The 17,401-nt window shown below is 39.4% G+C and overlaps 1 protein-coding gene across 1 annotated transcript; it reads left to right on the top strand.

The window, feature by feature from the left end:
* Positions 1–192: 192 nt before the first annotated feature.
* Positions 193–17,161, top strand: si:dkey-118j18.2 (uncharacterized). Its single transcript, XM_057825124.1, has 5 exons — positions 193–567; positions 1,062–1,131; positions 4,807–4,966; positions 6,792–6,924; positions 9,937–17,161. The coding sequence occupies exons 2-5, from the start codon at positions 1,112–1,114 to the stop codon at positions 10,152–10,154; spliced, it is 531 nt and encodes a 176-aa protein (XP_057681107.1). The 5' UTR covers positions 193–567; positions 1,062–1,111; the 3' UTR covers positions 10,155–17,161.
* Positions 17,162–17,401: the final 240 nt, after the last annotated feature.

Genomic DNA, 17,401 nt, shown 5'->3' with positions numbered 1-17,401 from the left:
TCCATTACTGGATATTATTTTGAAAGAATTCACCCGAAGATTCAATCTCTTTAAAGGTCGTGCTATTAATATTAACAAAAATGAACAAAGTATTTAAAATAAAGTAGCCGTTTGTTTTTACATCCCCGGGTTCATTCCTGTGGTTAATCGAGCATTTTCCGATTCTGCCTGAAGGCAACATCTGAGACCCGCCCCCTCAAGAATAGGACGCCTTGGTGGTAGTGAGCTCCGTGATACAACATAATGCTAGCCAGTAACTACAAAAGGAGTTATTTTATTCCCTTTGTTCTCAACTTTACTTATTGTGGCTATTAAGTGACTAGTGTTTTCACGGGCTGCACTGAAATTGCTAGAACATTAGGTCATTTTCAGCCGCTTTTCTGCATAATTGGTAGGGGAAACCCAGGCGGCTGTATTTGTGGCCTGCTTTTCGGGCAGCTTCGCCTCAGCTGCTCCCTGGAGCTCCAAGACGTCACATCACCGAACAGGATGCAGGCCAAGCAATGGCTCAATTTTGCGGCTAATTAAACCCTCTTCTGTAGTCTAATACCATGGTGCTGCATTAAAGTAAGTCAGTTCTATTTGTTCTAGGTAAAGTTCGATGGACGGTCAGAATCTTGTGTTGCTAGCTTGTCAACAGCTGTTTAAAATTATAGATAATTTTTTAAAACTATGAATCAAGTAGTGCTGTATGCTTATTTATATCGTAGCATTGAGATTTATGAATGCGCAGTGACGTTTTTCTCGGCTAGTCTACAAAATAGACAGTGTGTTCCAGAAGGGTTGGCTGTGATTCAGGATTTTTTTGTGTAATTGTTTGAATCAAGACTCAAGAGGTTATGGTTTCTGTTTTGGGTTTTTTTCTGGTCAATAATTGTTTCTGAAATGTGTGTTGAAAGCTTTTGTACTATATAGACAACTATTGCTGAATGAGTACTTTTTTTTTTTTTTTTTTTAATATTTACTTTTCCATTAAATTGCTGATTAGGTTTTTGTGCAGCTGGCAAACTAGAATGTTGCGAACGTTGCTTAATTGTCCTGACTTTTATATTCCGATCTAGAAATAGTTTGTCAGCCAAAACCACTGCCCAGTGATTGAAGTCCCACCAAAATGGAGCTGTACTGGTATATGTGAGTATGCTTATGATTATTAGAGGTCGACCGATATAGGATTTAACAAATGCCGATGCCAATATCTAAAAAAAAAATTCTGCCGATTTTGTAAGCCGATATTTGAGGCTGATACTCTTGTTTTTAAAGCACGAATGAGGATAAGTGGCTTGGAAAATGAATAAATATTATAAAGCAGTGGTTCTTAACCTTGCTAAATGTACCGAACCCCATGGGGGTTCACAGGTGCATTCACCGAAGCCTTCGAAATTTCATAATAAAGCTTTTTTTTTTTTTTACAAATTCAAAACCTAATATCTAAGTGAATTCCTTTTCAATTCATCAGGGCCAGGAACCAAAAGTGGTATTTGCCATGTAGCAAAATGGATTTTGCTATGTGGCATTTTTTTATTTGCCATGTAGCATTCTTTTGCCATGTGGCATTTTTTCTTTGCCATGTGGCATTTTTTCTTTTGCCATGTGGCATTTTTTTCTTGACAAAATCCATTTTGCCACATGGCAAAAAAATGCCAACAAAATGGATTTTGCCCTGTGGCAATTTTTTTTTTTTTTTTTTTTTTTGCCATGTGGCAAAATCCATTTTGCCATGTGGCATTTTTTTTCTTGACAAAATCCATTTTGCCACATGGCAAAAAAATGCCACATGGCAAAGAAAAAAATGCCACATGGCAAAATCCATTTTGCCACATGGCAAAAAAATTGCCACAGGGCAAAATCCATTTTGTTACATTGCAAATACCACTTTTGGTTCTCACGGTTTCTTCCAGATTTTAAATTACTACAAAATAATTTTGCCTTTTGCTGTTGATTTTCACATTGGTAAACTCATTTCACACTGTTCCTTATTTTTGTTTACATGTCTACATTCTCGTTTTATTTTTGCATCCGTGCATCGCATACTATTTTCCTGGCGTATAATGACGCAATTTTTTAAAATGAACTGTGCAGTTCATGCCGTCTGTAGGTCAATTATATTTCCTCATACCAAGTGCCAGTCACCGCCAACTGAGCAAACCGACTTCTCCTATTTGGTAGAGGGTTAGCATTTAAAAGAAATGGAATAAAGCCTGTAAATTAAGGGCAAACAGTCAAAAACATGGTGTCAAACGCTACTTTGCCTAGATTTAGTCGGCGTACAAAATAGGGCTCTGCGTTTCTTAACCTTCACCAAACCCCTGGGGCTTACAGTTAAGAACTACTGTTATAAAGGCATTTTTTTTCTTATAAAAAATGCTTTAACAGCTTCAAATTTACAACGATGACCTGAGACTTAAACAGTTAATTCAGTTCAATGTTACCAAACCAACGAACGCATCACTTTTTTATGATTGTACACACTTGGCAATAACAGCACATCATTTTCAAATATTATTATTTTCAAATAATTAAACCCACAGGACGTCACGACGAGATGTAAACAAAACCGTTTGAGAGGGTGCTCGCCATCAGAGGTGGGTAGAGTAGCCAAAAACTTAACTCAAGTAAGAGTAGCGCTACTTCAAAATAATACTACTAAAGTAAAAGTAGTCATCCCAAAAATGTACTCAAGTACAAGTAAAAAAATATTTGCTGAAAAGCATAATCAAGTAATGAGTAACATTGTGAGTAACTGCTTATACTTTTGTTGGATTTTTTTTTAGCACAGTTATCTATAGGGACTATTGTTATAAGGATACTTGACAATAATCCATTACATCACCACTTTAAGCCAAAGAAATACAACAAAAAATGAATTCAGACGAGAGAAAAAACAATGACATAAATAAAGCATTATTCGTCCAAAGAACTTCACTGCCCTCTGGTGGAGAAAATAGTTCCGAGTTTGAATAGTGAATAGTTCGTTCAAAATTACTACAGTGATACCTCAGCTCACGAACATAATTGGTTCCCAGAAAGTGTGCGTGAGGCGAAAAGTTCGTCTTCCGAACATTTATTTCCCATAAGAAACCATTAAAATGAGAATAATCCGTTCCCAGGTCCCCATAAAACATAATTTTCTACTAAATAAGCCTTAAAACTACACAAAAATATACCTTATTTTATGTATAATAAGTGTGCTATTGTATTATAATTAAAGAAATAAACTGTACTGTATAATAAAGTTGTTTTATTTACCTTTGCGATGGTATGGGAGTGGGAGGAGGAGGGAGGGAGTTACTGTTTGGAAGGAGAGTGTTACCGGCAAAGTGCGCAGTTAGCGTAGACTCCACTGCTGTGCCCCCCGCATGCTTTTGGTTGTTAATAAAAGTGCCCACAAAAAGCCATCCGACACCTCTGGGTGTTTGTATGCAAGCCGCCATCGGGCGCACCGAAGACAACCGACGACAACGAGCCAACGTGACTCGCCGGTCCACTTCTCACGACGGTGGGAAGCTGAAAGCACCGCCAATTACCAGTCGAGGGCGAATTGGTAACACGAGTCACCTTCCATAAGGACTGTATGTAACTCTTTTTCGGTCCCATAATAGCAAAAGTACACTCAATATGGTCCAAAATGTCTATCAAACACAAACCACGTCCGCACTCAACGAAAGGGAGGGGACGAACTGGGACGCCGTGAGCGTGCGTCAGCTTCTCGTGGCGCTGTCCGACCGCGTGGCTTGGTTCGTCCGCCGAAAACTAGTTCGCCAGCAGAGACTATATGCTCGCTAATTTAATGTTCTTGAGGCGAAAAGTTCGTGAGCTTAAGCGTTCGTGAGCCGAGGTATCACTGTATTTTGAAATTTAAAGGATCGTATCTACGGTTTTCCGCGGTCAATCGGTGCCAAATAAAAACTGGGAGAGGTTAAATTCCTCGCTTCCGAGTCATGTTTAGGGCAGCGCTCTATGTCAAATACTTCATTTTTTTATGGTACTTTAAAGACAGGCTGGCGTGAAGATAGGACAGCAATCTTGCCTGTGATTGGTGTAATGGAGTCATGTGATTATTGTTGCAACGTCTTGTTGGTGAAATCGGTAGAGCTACCCCGGTTGTACATCAGGCACGTCTCTACTCGGGGTGTCGCTGGCAAAAAAAAAAATCTAGTATGAGAATAAAGAGGGAAAAATGTAACTACTTGTGTCGCTCAAAGTAGCATAGTAAGAGTATCGTTTTTTTCATCACAAATCTACTCAAGTAAAAGTAAAAAGTATCGCTTCATAAAACTACTTTTAGGAGTACATTTTTCTCAAATATTTAATCAAGTAATGTAACTGAGTACATATAACTCGTTACTAGCCACCTCTGCTCACCTTGCGAAAGCTAATGCTAACGCGAATGCTATGCTAACGCTACAAGTTACATATAGAGTGAAAGGATCACTCAGTAAACACCTTAAAAGGCTAAAGCAACATTCCATATTCTCTCATGCAAGATAATTTAAAAAAAACTTACAATATTTACAAAAAAAAGGCACGCCTGAAGCCTCCTGTAGCAGCCTGACTTCAAGCTGCTCCGGGGTCCTACCGTTAGTCTGCGGCGGCCACAGTTGCCCACACGGATGCCTGATCAAAATCCTTTTTTTTTTTTTTTTTTTTTTTTTTTTTTCCGGCTCATATTTTTTGTTTTTTTCATAGGTCGATATTTGAAAAAGGTCCATACTATCGATATATCGGTCAACCTCTAATTAATATCCTCATAAATAACTAGTTAGCATAATTGATAATTATGGTGACCCTCTCTTTCTTTCATCACAGAGTGGTCATAGTGTTCATCATCATCAAGATCTTCTTCTACGTGTGCTGGTACCGCTCAAGACAGAGGCAGCTTGCTGCGTACCTGAGCAACCCCCGTAATGCCCAGATAGTCATTGTTGGAGGGAGAGCTTACCTCCATCAGATGTGTGAGAGACAGAGCGTAAGTCCCAACAAAAAAACTACAGTGGCAAGCTGCAACACTCAAGCGGTCATGTGTGTGACTCATTTAGGACATTTCCTATTTCTCTTCACCTTCGCCCTTATTGCGGTAGCGATGACAAAATATCGCAGGAAATGTTTGGCTTGAAGCTAAGTGTTACAAGAACATAAGTATTTTAACAAGCAGAAAAAGCAGAATGTTGTGCAGTAAAACCTGCTGAGCAGTGCTCTAATAGTATGCTCACTGTACATAGCGCATATTAAGTAGTGCTGCAACGATTACTTGATTAACTCAAGTAATTTAATTAGAAAAAAGCTTCAACTCATATTTCTCTGCTTCGAGGATTCGTTTAGAGTGATGTAATGGTTTGTTTTGAAAGTGTTGCATTTAGTTTTATTCATTTGGGTGGATACACTGCCCTCTGGCGGCAACAGTGAATATGACACTAAGGGGCAAAACACACGGGAGGCGATTAGTGATGGCGAAATGCGAAAGTCATCACCGTTGAGCTGAAAGCCAATACAAGGGGAGCGATGCGACTGCAGCGGCAAGCAACTGCGCCCTCTGGCTGTGCATCATCACTCCTCTCTGATTGGCTCTGAATTCGGAGGGTGTTTGAAAAATTTCCGGTATTATCTGAGCACCAACAACTTCCCATACTGCTGCATTTTTACTTATGTCCCGAAAATCATGCCGAGAGGTATCATAAAGTATCTGCTTATCGCACGTACACTGCTAAAATGACACGCTTCTCCATGTTGACTTTTTTTAATGAAAAGCAATGTTATACAATCATTCAAACTTGTAAAGAACAGCAAACGTACAAGAGAAATGATAGAAAAATTAAATATTCATGTTGACAGTTTATTTTTTCTTTTTACTCCCATGTTGACAAAGTGGCATGTGGATGTCAATTTCAAGGTTGGCCAGCGGCCTCACAGGTGATTTGTCGGTCAATAAATCTGTTGCTGATTGGTTGTAGCGACAGAAATATAACCTTTTCCTATTTTCTTATATCGCATCGCTGGTCCACGTGTGCACCTGAATGTGTACGAAATTTCACGTGCATGAACATCGCGTGTCGCTTCGCCACAAGAGGGTTGGCGATTTTAGCCTCGTCGTGCTCGTTCCATAGAAAATGTATTGAACACGAGCAACATCGCCTCCCGTGTGTCCATTCCACGGTTGAATCAAGGTGCTCCCTGTTAAGACCAACATAAGGTATGTTTTTGTTTAGGCTAATATGTATATTTCTGCATTCGTTATTTAGGTTAGAAGTACATATAGCAATTTTTTTTTTGCTCTTAACAAATCGTTCATTAAAAAAAAAAAAAGTTTGCATTATGTAGCATTTAAGCTAGCTGACTTTTACTATGCAACTTAGCCAGTTTTACTTTTGTTGTACTTAGATCCTCATTTATATATTCTTTTATATTGTTTGAGGCTAAATTCAGGTATTCAAATTGATTTTCAAATGCATTTATTGCTCTTTTGAAATGAAAGTGCATTTTTGCGTCGTTTGATGAAACACTCAGGAATTATGTATTCACATTTTAATGCCGTTTTGAAAGTGCAATCTTAGCAAGTGAAAATAAGTTATTGCAAGCATAAACACTTTTTCCTTTGTGTTACAGCTCCTAAAATGTATTCTGCATTAAATCTTTTTAATCCGATTATTCAAACTAATTAATTGATAGATTAATCGATAACCTAACTGATCTATAGCTGCAGCCCTAATATTAAGTTATGCGTAGTTTAATGCAAATACTGTATATGTAGTAGAATTCGATGTGTCGTTGTGTTTTAAAATTTTCTCCCTCCGTAGCAAACCTCACTCTGGCCAAGCTGGTACGGTGTGCCTGAGGACCTGTCACAAGAAGAGCCCTCCACGGCGGTGCCACCTGCTGTTTCCTTCTCTCACATGGACATGCCACCGCCGTATGATGCAGTCTCTGGAGGTAGCACACCCACTGGAAGCTAAATAGCATACACTTGCCCTACACCCTTCAACCAATTACGGCTTGGTGTGATAAGGATCCAAAGAGATAAACCAGTCAGTTCAAGCCTGTTACATTTAAATTGGTATTTAATACCCAATAGCGCAACAAATGCACTGGATGTCAATATTTAGTCACAACATACACACTATGATGTTGGGAGCCATTATAAGGAGTCTTGTTTGTTGTGAAGACATCACTCAAATGAACGTAAATCTCAATGGAACTGCATTAAACAAGAAACTACGGCGTCAGTCGAGGGACAAAACACACTCATTGACTTTATCTCTTATTTATAACTCGCCATTGACACCTTGTGGTGTATTTAAAGCACTACCTTACATAGTTAAAGAGTGACACTGTGAAGTACAGCAGCGGGGCCATGTGATGTCAGCGCCCTGCGACGTCAACAACAATGGCGAGCTACTAGTTAATTTTTTTACTTAAATTTTATTAATTGTATTTAAATGAAAACATTACGAGGGGTTAGTATAACTCGTACTAACATTTATCTTTTAAGAACTACGTCTTTCGATCCGTGGTACCCTTTAAAGGGTATGAAAACACAAAGGGGGTGTGAGACATCAATAGAACCGTTGTGTGCCAAGATAACAAATATTGATAAAGTTAACAAAAAAATCAATCACTTTAATGAGCAATTATCGAAAATAGATCGAAAATGACGAACATTTCCGAAAGTGTTCCGGAAACAGCCGAATGGGGCGGGGACGTCACTACAAGTGAATGAAAGTCGAGGCGGAGCCAGGTGCCATTGTTTTTTATCGACGAGAGAGTTGCGTTCGGGTTTGTTTGACCAAAACATCACTAAAATGGTTCAAAACTGCTGTGCTATGTGGTGTACAAATAGCTATTTATCGGAATATAGTATCCATGAGTTCCCGAACGCGAAAAAAAAAGATGGACTACACAGACAATGGGTAAAGTTCGTCCGTGCAAAGAGGGCTAATTTTCTAGACCCAGCCTCCGGCACGGTTTTCTGTGGTGCGCATTTTCCACCTGAAAGCTTCTCGAACTATGGACAAGTGAAATCGGATTTTGCTAAAAGATTGCTGCGCAAAGCAAATGCGGTGCCCACCATACACGCGCAGCCAGCTAAATGTCCCGAGATATCAAGAAAGAGGACAATGACTGGCAAAGGAGGCTAAGGCTAAGCAGAGGAGGAGAGCAGCCAAGCTCGAAATGGCCAAAATGAGTACTCTTTTATAATAAAAAAATACCACGCATTGGATACAGGACTGGACACATGTATAAATTATCGCTCATAAAATATATAGAACAAATCCTCTGATCCCATTCATATTTGTGTCTGTTGGCAGAGCGAAAAGCTATGATAGCGCAATAAATGATAATTATTCTATACATTATTTTCGCGGTCACGGTGTATCAGCTTCCCACACGATCTGCTGCCGATGTTTCATCAGTGTCATTGCTCCCCTCAATGACCGTTTCATTACGCTGCATTGGCGTTCGTTTGGGCTCAAATTGGTAACCTAAAACACCAATTAAAGCTTCGTAACTCTCCTCGTCACCATTAGATGAACATTCATTACGTCGGATTCGTCGCTGAAACTAGAAACGAAATTGCCTGCCATCATCACCGCCATTCAGTATTAAAGCACAGAGCCTTTTTCTTGTTGAAGAAACACCCCTCACTGTCAATTCTGAATTCTCTTTTATTGACAACGAGGGGTGTTTCTTCATGAGGGAACCTGGAATATGTGCAGGGCGAACACAATGCAACAGCATAAACAGCTCAAAACACCCCTAATTCTCCCCTCACTAGAAGGAATTATATTGATGCAGACAGGCGCTGCCCCCCTAGTGGCCGGTGGCACTCTCTTCACTTGTAATGACGTCATGCACACAATCTGCCAGATCTCGGGCCCCGGTCGTTTTAGCTTGACAATCGATCCAAATTTCTCTCATTTTCTTGTGTGTAATTAGCATGCGTTTATGGATAAATGATGGAATATTAACATTTCTCCAGGGGTTGACATACCCTTTAAGAGGACACCGAGTCACCGCGCTAAATGCTGATGCGAACGCTATGCTCATGATACAAGTTTACAGTGTGATGATCACTCAGCACAGGCCTTTAAAGGCTAAAGCAACATGGCTAAGAAAGTAAAACTTGCCAAACAGCACCTGATACATGTTTCACAAAAGAAGACTATAATGGGCACTGGCTTTCTCACCGGCCGTGTGTGTGGAGCGGGGGGGCGCAGCACATCACATGAGTAACACGACCAAACACCGCTAAATGCATACTAACTCCACACACAATAATAAAATATCACACATTGTGAAGTTATAACGGAAACTGGGCAATTTTCATCTCGTTCCGTGTCGTCAGACGACAACTGGCATCCATCTCGTTATGTTTTAGCCTCTCAAGACACGTTTTCAGCGCGTCTTCGTCATGAAAAAATAGGTCATTGACGAAATATTTTAGTTATTGTCATTGTTGACAAAAACTACAATGATCTTTAGGTACCACTATAGTTTAATGCACTGGAAGATGGAGAGATCTAACAAAAACAACAAACTCGCAGCTAAGCTGTTTTAGTAGCTTCTTGAAAATTGGGGGCTGGATTATGAAATCAACAGAAATTTAATAAGGATTAATTTTCTCTGTCGATCAACTACTCTACGACCCTGCATTCTGGTATTGTATGAGCTATCTCGCCATCATCTCTAGCTCTCTCTGCCCAATTTTGGCAAAGGCCTCGAGTCGAGATGAGTCAACCTGATTTGAGTCACTAAAGTCAGCTTCTTTGTTTGGCTGTAGAGACGTAAGAAAACGAATCTGCTACTGTCCAGTAGACAAATATTCTTCTGTACTTGCCACACTCATGTTACTATAGCACACCAGAGCCCTCAAGTGTATTTGTGTTTACTTCAAAGCTTTTATCTTATCAAGACATTTCATCCCAACTCTGCATTCCTTTTCAGAAGACGATCTGAAGCCCCCTCCCTACAGCGAGTGTGCACACGACGACGAGGGCGATGCGCCTCGGCCCTCGCATCACACACCTCTCATCTCTGAAGGAGGAGACTCCAGTAGCTCCAGCGAGGCACCGCCTCCTTACTCACGGTCTCCCTTGCCCCAGACCCACCAACAAGAAGGCCAAGCGAGCCGCGCCGAGTCAAACTGCGAGAACTCTATCTAAACAAATGCCAATGCCAGTTTGCCTTTTCTCAAAAACTGCCTTGCTACGGACAAACCTCAGCCTTGCTCTTTGTCGCACTACGACGGATGCAAGCTTGTATGCCTGTTCAGTGGTCTTTGAAGCCTATTTTGGTTTGCCTTTTTTCCTACTCCGTAGGCATTGGTCATAACAAATGACATCAGCAAGCCCACGTGCCTCAAAACCTGCCCTGTAGCCACCTTGAGCATGACTGCTCCGATGTCAAAACTTCAGCGGACTCAGACACGTGAAGAGAAATACAGTGCACGCTTTCAAGTATAGCACGAGTGTAGCAAATTTCACGCCTCTTTGAATGTCACTGGGCGAAATTGCCAACAAAAAACACATTCTTCAGTTTCACTTTTGCTGTGACATTTATTTGTCACGGTGGTTTTGGTCAAAATATGTCAGCAACTCTGCAGAGAAGTCAAGTTTCATTTGAGGGTAAACTGCATCAGAACACATCCAAATTGGCATCCAAAATAATTTTCAGAGTCAGAATCGAAGTTTTTGCTTTTGCCTTTATATGCTACCATAATGTATTAAAATTAAGGCATGGGTGCTCATTACGTCGATCGCAACGCTAGTGTGGGTAGCTTGCGGCATAAAAAAATAAAATAAATTTGTACATTTATATTAGGCTATACACTCACCGGCCACTTTATGAGGTACACCATGCTAAGTAAGCATTCCTCAGAGAGTTTGGTCCATATTGACGTGATGGCATCACAGTTAGTGCAGATTTGTCGGCTGCACATCCATGATGCGAATCTCCCGTTCCACCACATCCCAAAGATGCTCTATTGGATTGAGATCTGGTGACTGTGGAGGCCATTTGAGTACAGTGAACTCATTGTCATGTTTAAGAAACCAGTCTGAGATGATTCCAGCTTTATGACATGGCGCATTATCCTGCTGAAAGTAGCCATCAGAAATTGGGTACATTGTGGTCATAAAGGGATGGACATGGTCAGCAACAATACTCAGGTAGGCTGTGGCGTTCCAACGATGCTCAATTGGTACCAAGGGGCCAAAAGAGTGCCAAGAAAATATTCCCCACACCATTACACCACCACCAGCAGCCTGAACCGTTGATACAAGGCAGGATGGATCCATGCTTTCATGTTGTTGACGCCAAATTCTGACCCTACCATCCGAATGTCGCAGCAGAAATCGAGACTCATCAGACCAGACGTTTTTCCAATCTTCTATTGTCCAATTTGGTGAGCTTGTGCAAATTGTACCCTCAGTTTCCTATTTTTTGCTGAAAGGAGTGGCACCTGGCGTGGTCTTCTGCTGCTGTCGCCCATCTGCCTCAAAGTTCGATGTACTGTGCGTTCAAGGATGCTCTTCTGCCTACCTTGGTTGTCACGGGTGGTTATTTGAGTTAATGTTGCCTTTCTATCAGCTCGAACCAGTCTGGCCATTCTCCTCTGACCTCTGGCATCAACAAGGTATTTACGCCCACACAACTGTCGCTCACTGGATATTTTTTCTTTTGCTCTGTAAACCCTAGAGATGGTTGTGCGTGAAAATCCCTGTAGATGAGCAGTTTCTGAAATACTCAGACCAACCCATCTGTCACCAACAACCATGCCACGTTCAAAGTCACTCAAATCACCTTTCTTCCCCATACTGATGCTCGGTTTGAACTGCATGGTTTTAAACCATGTCTACATGCCTAAATGCACTGAGTTGCCGCCATGTGATTGGCTGATTAGAAATTAAGTGTTAACGAGCAGTTGGACAGGTGTACCTAATAAAGTGGCCGGTGAGTATATCTATTTGTCAGAGGTGCCGACAATGGCTGTCTCAGTTTCACCAATTAGATGTCGCAACAATAACCACACGATTCCATTATACCAATCAGAGATAAAAATGTTTTTTCTCCACTATAGGCATAGGCGCAGATTGAAAGGGGCAGTGCTGCCCCGGTTGCTGATAAATGTCATCCTATAAATGAATTTAAAGGGGATTTTTTTCAGAATTTTTGACATAAGGCTTAATTTTTGAATTAGTGAGGATTTAATTAGTCGGAGTGGATTTCAACAAATTGCGTGCAGTTTGTTCGTTTCAGGGCTTCAGAGTGGCTAAGCTAGCGTGAGGGAATGGTGCCTGCTGTTCATGCCAATAAACGTTATTAACAGAGCTAACATCTAATAAATTTAAAGTGCAGCTTTTGTTCAAAATACCCATGCCCTCAAACAGAAAAATAACTGACAAACTGCACATAATTTGTTGAACTTAACTCCGACTGATCAAACCCACGCTAACTCGAAAATTAAGCTACATGTAAAAAATTTTTAACTTTAAAATAATAACCCAGCCCTTAAAATGTTGTCTATAAAAGTTGTAAAGCAATTTTTTTTTTTTTTTTAACAAGAATCCATCAAATTTTTGAGCAGCTCATGTGACTCGCACCTTAGAGACAGTCCTTTGCTTTGCTTAGCCAAAATTTCAGCTGATGATGGATATTGAGAATTTCTTTAAATCTAAGCTTTCAAAAGTGACAACAACTGAGCTTGAACTGAGGATTGAACATGATCAGTGTCAAGATGTATATGGCGGAAAACACTCGGGTGACTTGAAGCTCTGAGACCCAATTTGGCCAAATATGAAATTTGTCCTATATGCATGTGTCATCATTGGAAAGCTTAAAATCTCAATTTTGTGGAGGAAGAAAAATTTTGAACAGGAGGGCATTAAAAAAAAACCAAAAAAAACCAAACCTTAACTCAAAGTGAGAGCATGAGAGAGCATAATTAAAGACACCATGATTTTAACGAGATATTATCGCATACTTATATCGATCCAAAAACTCCGTGTAGCATGTCTCACCGGGTGTCAAGACACAGCTGTGAAACGCCACAGCCGGACTTTTTGGGGATTTTATGGGTGAAACACGTTAATGTATCCAGGGTCGCGATGCAGAAATCGCAGACATCAAGGAGTGGTCGAGATTTTCTTTTTCAAATATTTACCCTTTTAAACTTTTTTTCTCTCTATTTTTCTTTGTTTGGATCGATTATTTATCATCTCAAATATTTGGGGGGGATGCGACGGTAACAAAAAAAATCTACAATTAAGAGATGGTTATGAGGTATCCATGACTTGTATACAGACTTTTTTTTTTTTCATTGTGGCGTAATTTGTTCAAAAGTGTTAAATATGCGAGTGAATAATTTTTTTAAAGTCGTTTTTTTTTTTTTTTTTTTTAACTAAATATCAATACTAAATAATATAAGGACTCTAAGCTAAAAAAAGATAGTCATTTCAAATAATATAATTCTTTTTATGGCTGGGTTGAAACAAAGCCGGTTGTGCGGTGTCTGTAAACGAGGGTCTTCAGAGTAAAACGGACAAATTAAAAATAGTTTGGGGGCTTAATGCGCCATGAAACCGCTGTGGCAGCATATAGACGTTCTATCAAACACCACAGTTCTGTTGGCCTAAAATACAGCAGTTTATTTTAAAGAGGGGTGCAAGAGCAGAAACTGCTTTTTCAGCCTTGTCTGTGTTTTCCTCCATATACATATATATGTATTTATATATAATAAGATATTTATTAATTTTACTGCTGACACCTTAACACCCCCCACCCACACAAAAGTCAAACTCGGCTTATGACTAGAGAGGGCACTCTTGCTCTTTGGAGGGGTGATGTTTCAGTGTTTTTCTGGTCTGATTTTGATTTTTGTGTCTTTTTTGCCTACGTTAATTTATTTTTATAGTGCAGTAATAACAGTTCATATTGATAAAGTTGTGATAATCCGACATTGAAAGCAGTTACAATGTTACTCAATACCCTTGAAAGGTAGAAAAGCGCTATATAAGTATAACACCATTTACCATTTGAGTATTTTTTAAATGAATACTTTTTTTTTTTTTTTACCTGTACTTCAGTAAATTCTTGGATGACTACTTTTACTTGGGTAATATTTAGAAGTTACACTACTCTTACTTGAGTAAAAATTTTTGGCTACTCTACCGTGCTTCCGTGTGCACGCAGTTTTCTCCACACATACTGGTCGTGTAATGCATTATTGCACATGATTGTTCTCGTGTAAACGTGGCTCCCAAGCTCTATTTTTAAGAAACCTCGCCACTTAATACCAATAGTCTACACTTAAATCACATGTTAACTGTTTGATTTTAAATCCATTGTGGTGTATTATAGAGGCAAAATCACAAACTCTGTACAAAAATACTTCTGGGTATCACTTCTCCACTTTCCAATGACTAATTGTCGAAAGAAATTTGTTTTAATATTTATTACAATACTCACTGGAACCAACGAAGTACCCCCATAATCTGCTTGCTGAGCATTTTTACCTGGCAGTTATTTGTAGTGTTGTCTAGAGTTGAGCTGATGGATGTAAAAAGAAATAGATTTTAAAAAATTAAGGTTCTGTACTAATAGTAAAAAATCACCGATATGCTCCTCAACATAATCAAAACCCTGCTGTAACCTACTCTGACTGATATTTCGATTTTTAAGCATGAGACTGTAATGAGGAAAAACATCTTAATGTGTATGTTGAGTTTGTGTTAAAGGGCTTCTATTTTGTTGAAGTTGATGTGCATTTTAGTACTGCCAAATGAAAACTAACCAAAATTATTTTAGCAGCTTCTTGTCATGAGTTGACCACAGGTTGGTCAGCTCAAATTCTGTTCTTGCAATATTATTACCATTCTATTTTATTACAGTTTCACTGCATTTCAAAAACAATTTTAAAGGTATTTCGCTTTTTATAAACTTTTTGGGGATATCTACACTTAATTGTATTTGAGAGTGGAAGAATTGAGGGTTTAAATTGTGGTTATGACTGTTTTGTATTGTGATGACAAATCAGTGGTCGTTTTAAAATGTGAGCGATGCTGTGTGAAATTTTAATTTTTGAATGGAAGCCTCGTGACGAGATTGATATCCAAGTGCCAGCATTACTGTCTTACGTTATCAACTGTACATCCACTTTGTTAACTTCTCAACACGCGTTGTGTTCGAATCTCATTCGTTTGTGGCTTTGTGATTTGCAGGGTGGATTTTTTATTTTTTTGGGAGGGGGGGCTGAATCTCCTGCATTAAACATGTTCATAATTCTTATAAGTTTTATTTATTTTGAACATATGCTTGCTTATATTCACTGAACTACCCCAGTTTTATTCTAGGCTTTTCAATTTGGTGATGATGATAATTGGTGATGACCCCGATCACGTGATCAGAAATTTGGCCAATAGCACCATTTTTTCCAGAGGATCGGAATCGGGTTTTTAATTTGGAAAAATTATATACTTTTCTTTAAGGTCTAAAAAGTAAGAATCCGTAAATACAATGGCATTTCCAAAAGAAATAAAAATACCAAAAAAGTGGTATGCAAAAGTTTGGCCACCCCTTATACTTTTTAAGATTTCCATTTAGATCAGGGGTGTCCAAACTTTTTGCAAAGGGGGCCAGATTCGGTGAGGTAAAAATGTGGGGAGCCGACCTTGGCTAATGTCCTTTATGTAGAACAATATATTTTAGCAAGCCATTCTGTTTGTCACATTTGCTTTATTATTTTTCTTAATAATTTCAACAATCTCCCAACTAACCTTTGTGACGTTCTCTTTCGACTCTCGGGCTCTTGCGAAATACTGCTGCTGTGAAATTAAACTAGCTTCAAGTTTCTTCAATTTCTCGCTACGTATCTTCCCTGTAATCTTGTCGTAGGCCCCACATGTCAGCGTGTCTTGTTTGGGAATATCGCCTCACATTCAACTCTTTAAAAACAGCGACTGTCTCTTTGCAAATGAGGCAGACACAGTTGTTGCATATTTTAGTGAAAAAATAGTCCAATTTCTACCAATCCTTGAAGCGTTGGCCGTCGCAGTCGTTTCTTTTTTTGTTGAGTGTCGCCATTTAGAAAATTGGGAGAAAAGGGTCACACGGGGTAATGTTGCTTAAGAGTGCTACTGCCTTTTAGTGGGTAAATGAAGAGCAGCATTTAGTGTGTGAGCTGCTTCATATGCTGGTAGCTGTACTGCTGACCAATTTATTAAGTCTGTGTGTGGGCCAGACGTTTTTATGACAGAGGCTGGGGGCCGGATGAAATTTGACCACGGGCCGCATTTGGCCCCCCGGGCCAGACTTTGGACATGTCTAATTTAAATCATTGGTTGTTTGGAATGAAAATTTCAGTTAAATATATCACATTGCAAATAAACATACCATAATTTTCAAACTATAAACTGCTACTTTTTTCCCTCAATTTGAATCCTGCGGCTTATAGTCCAGTGCAGTTTATTTGTTGGTTTATGTGGGTTAATAGGTAATACTTTCTTTGACAGCGGATGGGCATAGACATTGAGTTATGTCACTAACTCCATTTATGTCCAGCTCAGATCTTTACAGCCATTCAAAAGTGAGATAATTTGCCGGATGACACAAAATGACATGTCATAAGCATTCATTAATGCTCATGTCAGTGTCATGTCATAATTATGATTGTCTTATGACAGTCTTATGGCGCCACTGTCAAATAACGTGTTAACAAATACCATAACTAGCTATTAATTAAACAACGAACAGTAACTGCAGAAAAATAATTAGCATAGAACATCTGATCTGTAGCGCTGCAATGCATGTTAGGAGGCATGTTGGACAACAACAATGTTGACAGCAGGTGGCAGGAGAGGTTGTCTCCCCCAAGAGAGCATTGATGGCCAAATTATGCTTTTTGAAGCAATGCAGCTTTGCAGACAATTGGTTCAACGCTTCATTGTGGGTCATTGATCTTAAATCTTACGATGACGCTGTCAAATATAGTGTTACCAGTTAATATCTTTTGGTGTAAATATCCTATAATACAGTCAAGACAGCTGCGGTTTATTGTCCAGTGCGGCTTATCTATGAAAAATTGCCGTTTTCCTGTCAAATTTGGTGGGTTGGGGCTTATAGTCCGAAAATTACGGTAGTAATGTTTGAGAATGCAGTTTATTGGATAAACAGAAAATGCGTAATAATTATTCAAACAAAAATAGGCCGGTGCATAAATTTGGGCCATGACCCCTGTGTGTTTAGGAACTATAAATTTGTTTGATAAGCTGACTGACGTTGACCTACAGTGTATCACAAAAGTGAGTACACCCCTCGCATTTCTGCAGATATTTAAGTATATCTTTTCATGGGACAACACTGACAAAATGAAACTTTGACACAATAAAAAGTAGTCTGTATGCAGCATATATAA

Source organism: Corythoichthys intestinalis, chromosome 20, assembly GCF_030265065.1.
Source record: "Corythoichthys intestinalis isolate RoL2023-P3 chromosome 20, ASM3026506v1, whole genome shotgun sequence".
Classification (NCBI taxonomy): domain Eukaryota; kingdom Metazoa; phylum Chordata; class Actinopteri; order Syngnathiformes; family Syngnathidae; genus Corythoichthys; species Corythoichthys intestinalis.
The sequence above is the reverse complement of the archived record's forward strand: the minus strand, read 5'-3'. Positions and strand labels throughout refer to the sequence as shown.

Bases quoted from the DNA above. Each gene is read 5' to 3' on its own strand.
- si:dkey-118j18.2 (XM_057825124.1), top strand. From the start codon at position 1,112: ATGGAGCTGTACTGGTATAT. The intron at 1,132-4,806 runs GTGAGTATGCTT...CTTTCATCACAG, and splicing joins ATGGAGCTGTACTGGTATAT to AGTGGTCATAGTGTTCATCA. The intron at 4,967-6,791 runs GTAAGTCCCAAC...CTCCCTCCGTAG, and splicing joins AGATGTGTGAGAGACAGAGC to CAAACCTCACTCTGGCCAAG.